The 1,961-nt window shown below is 33.7% G+C and overlaps 1 protein-coding gene across 1 annotated transcript in view; it reads right to left on the minus strand.

Moving 5' to 3' along the window:
* LOC106877028 (uncharacterized) overlaps positions 1 to 694 on the minus strand; it is a 6,349-nt gene extending 5,655 nt beyond the window's left edge. Inside the window, exon 1 of the mRNA XM_014925809.2 lies at positions 440 to 694. Within this exon, the coding sequence (XP_014781295.1) occupies positions 440 to 544 (105 nt within the window). The 5' untranslated portion in view covers positions 545 to 694. The remainder of the gene's footprint in view (positions 1 to 439) is intronic.
* Positions 695 to 1,961: the final 1,267 nt, after the last annotated feature.

The following is a 1,961-nucleotide window of genomic DNA, read 5'->3' on the forward strand; positions in this document are numbered from 1 at the left end:
TATATATATATATATATATATATATATATATGTATGTATATGTATAATATGTGTGTGTGTGTGTGTGCGCGCGCGTGCGCGCGCGTGTGAACCGCAGTTTATCAACTGGTGGAAAATTATTATTTTCCGCCAGAATCAATTTTGGAGCGAATGAAGAATCCTCTGCACGCTCGCCAGATTTGCTAGAAATAAACAGAAACTATTCCTCATCTCACTTCTTGTTTTAAATATGGAATGAGATTGAATAATTTCATTTAAGGAACAATGTTTGAAGTAAAGATTGTGTAGTCACAGCTTCAACAAGTTTGATCAAAGTTTGCTCTATCAGGGCTAATCGATTTTTGGAAAAAAAAATAATTATTCAGAAAATATACGAAGAAATAATAAAATGAATTAAAGAAGTTCATTTTCCGTCAGTCTCACTCGCTGTCTCACTTACCTGAGCTTGTTCGTAGACAACCGCCTGACTTTGGCAGAAAACCTCACCAACAAACAGTAAAATAAGGAAACATATCCATCTTGGATGCGCTAGTTTGGTTATCATTTTAATAATTCTTTTTCCTTCAACGGCTGTAATAACAAGAATGCTTTCCAAGCTGTTTGCCAGAATTTATTACAAGAGCAATAAAGAATATTGAAAGATTTCCACTCAGTATTTGAGTAAAATATTTCTCATGCAACAAATTTATACTTTAATTCTAACCGGAGACATTCCCATTGGTTCCCATAGCTTACGCTATTTTGGTTAATAGTCACATGTTGGTTAAATCGACATGTGTTTTTGTTTTTTAAGTCACCTAATTCTTGTATAAGGTTAAAGCTGTCAAGTTCTCCGCTTTTTCCGTTTCGTTTAAAGGTTTCAGTGAGTTCATGGCTTCCTGCAATTAACAGTTCCTGTAATTATAAATTTTAACTCATCACGTTTTAGAAAATAAACTTTGTTCGTTACCATTCTCTACCGCTGCCTTTTTAACTGTAGAAACTCTGCTGTCTCTCTTTCACAACATACAAATTACGTGATGAATTACTTATTTGCTCTGTTTAGCATTTTCTACAGTAAACAATGGCATGTAAAATCATGTATCAATTATGAGCAGGGTCGCTAGGACATTTGCATTACATGATCTTTTATGGTGGAGGCTTTTTAGTAATGTGTTTAATATGGAACAGACTCTTGCTTCCCCACCACCATTCGAAGCCCCATCGACAGATTAAACACTTGCATTCAGTATGAAGTACTGTAAAGACAAACGATTGAGGATACAGATATCATATTAAATAGAGTATGGGATGAGTATTCACAATGGGGAGGTTTTACTACATTTTTGACTTTGAGAAGAAATATATCTTTTGCAAATGTTGACAGTCTTACAAAAACTAGATCAGCTAAGCAAATGACTTTCCCTAAATGCATTAAAAACACTATAAACATATTCAAACCATCATTTCAGAAAGATTATCATCGTTCTCTTTGAGCATATTGAAAAGAAATGGACCGATAGAATAAGTACCAGGCTTACAAAATAAGTAACTGGGGTCGATTCATTAGACTAAAAATTCATGGCGGTGCTTCAGCATGGCCACAGTCTAATAACTGAAACAAGTAAAAAAAGGAAAAGATAGTATGGTTCGTTTCAAGTTTCTTGAAGACTGTGTGGCTAATTAACGCCAGAACACATCTTTTTTTTTTTTTTTTTTGTAATTTAAATGTGATTATACTTTCCAGATTTATCCCATCACATCTCCTTGAGGTCATGTCAACCTCTGAATCTCTATTTGCCCTTTCAGAAAATTGCTTGACAACATTTATTTAATGCAATTTAATGAAGGGAAACTAACAAATAATGAGGGGAAATTACCGAGTTTTAAAATGAATTCAGTTAATCTGCAGATCTCGGATCTAGTTCGAATTATTTATAATTTTCATTTCTTTTCATAGTTTTAGTATGAACCACCACCAC

This window comes from Octopus bimaculoides, chromosome 19 (assembly GCF_001194135.2).
Source record: "Octopus bimaculoides isolate UCB-OBI-ISO-001 chromosome 19, ASM119413v2, whole genome shotgun sequence".
Lineage (NCBI taxonomy): Eukaryota > Metazoa > Mollusca > Cephalopoda > Octopoda > Octopodidae > Octopus > Octopus bimaculoides.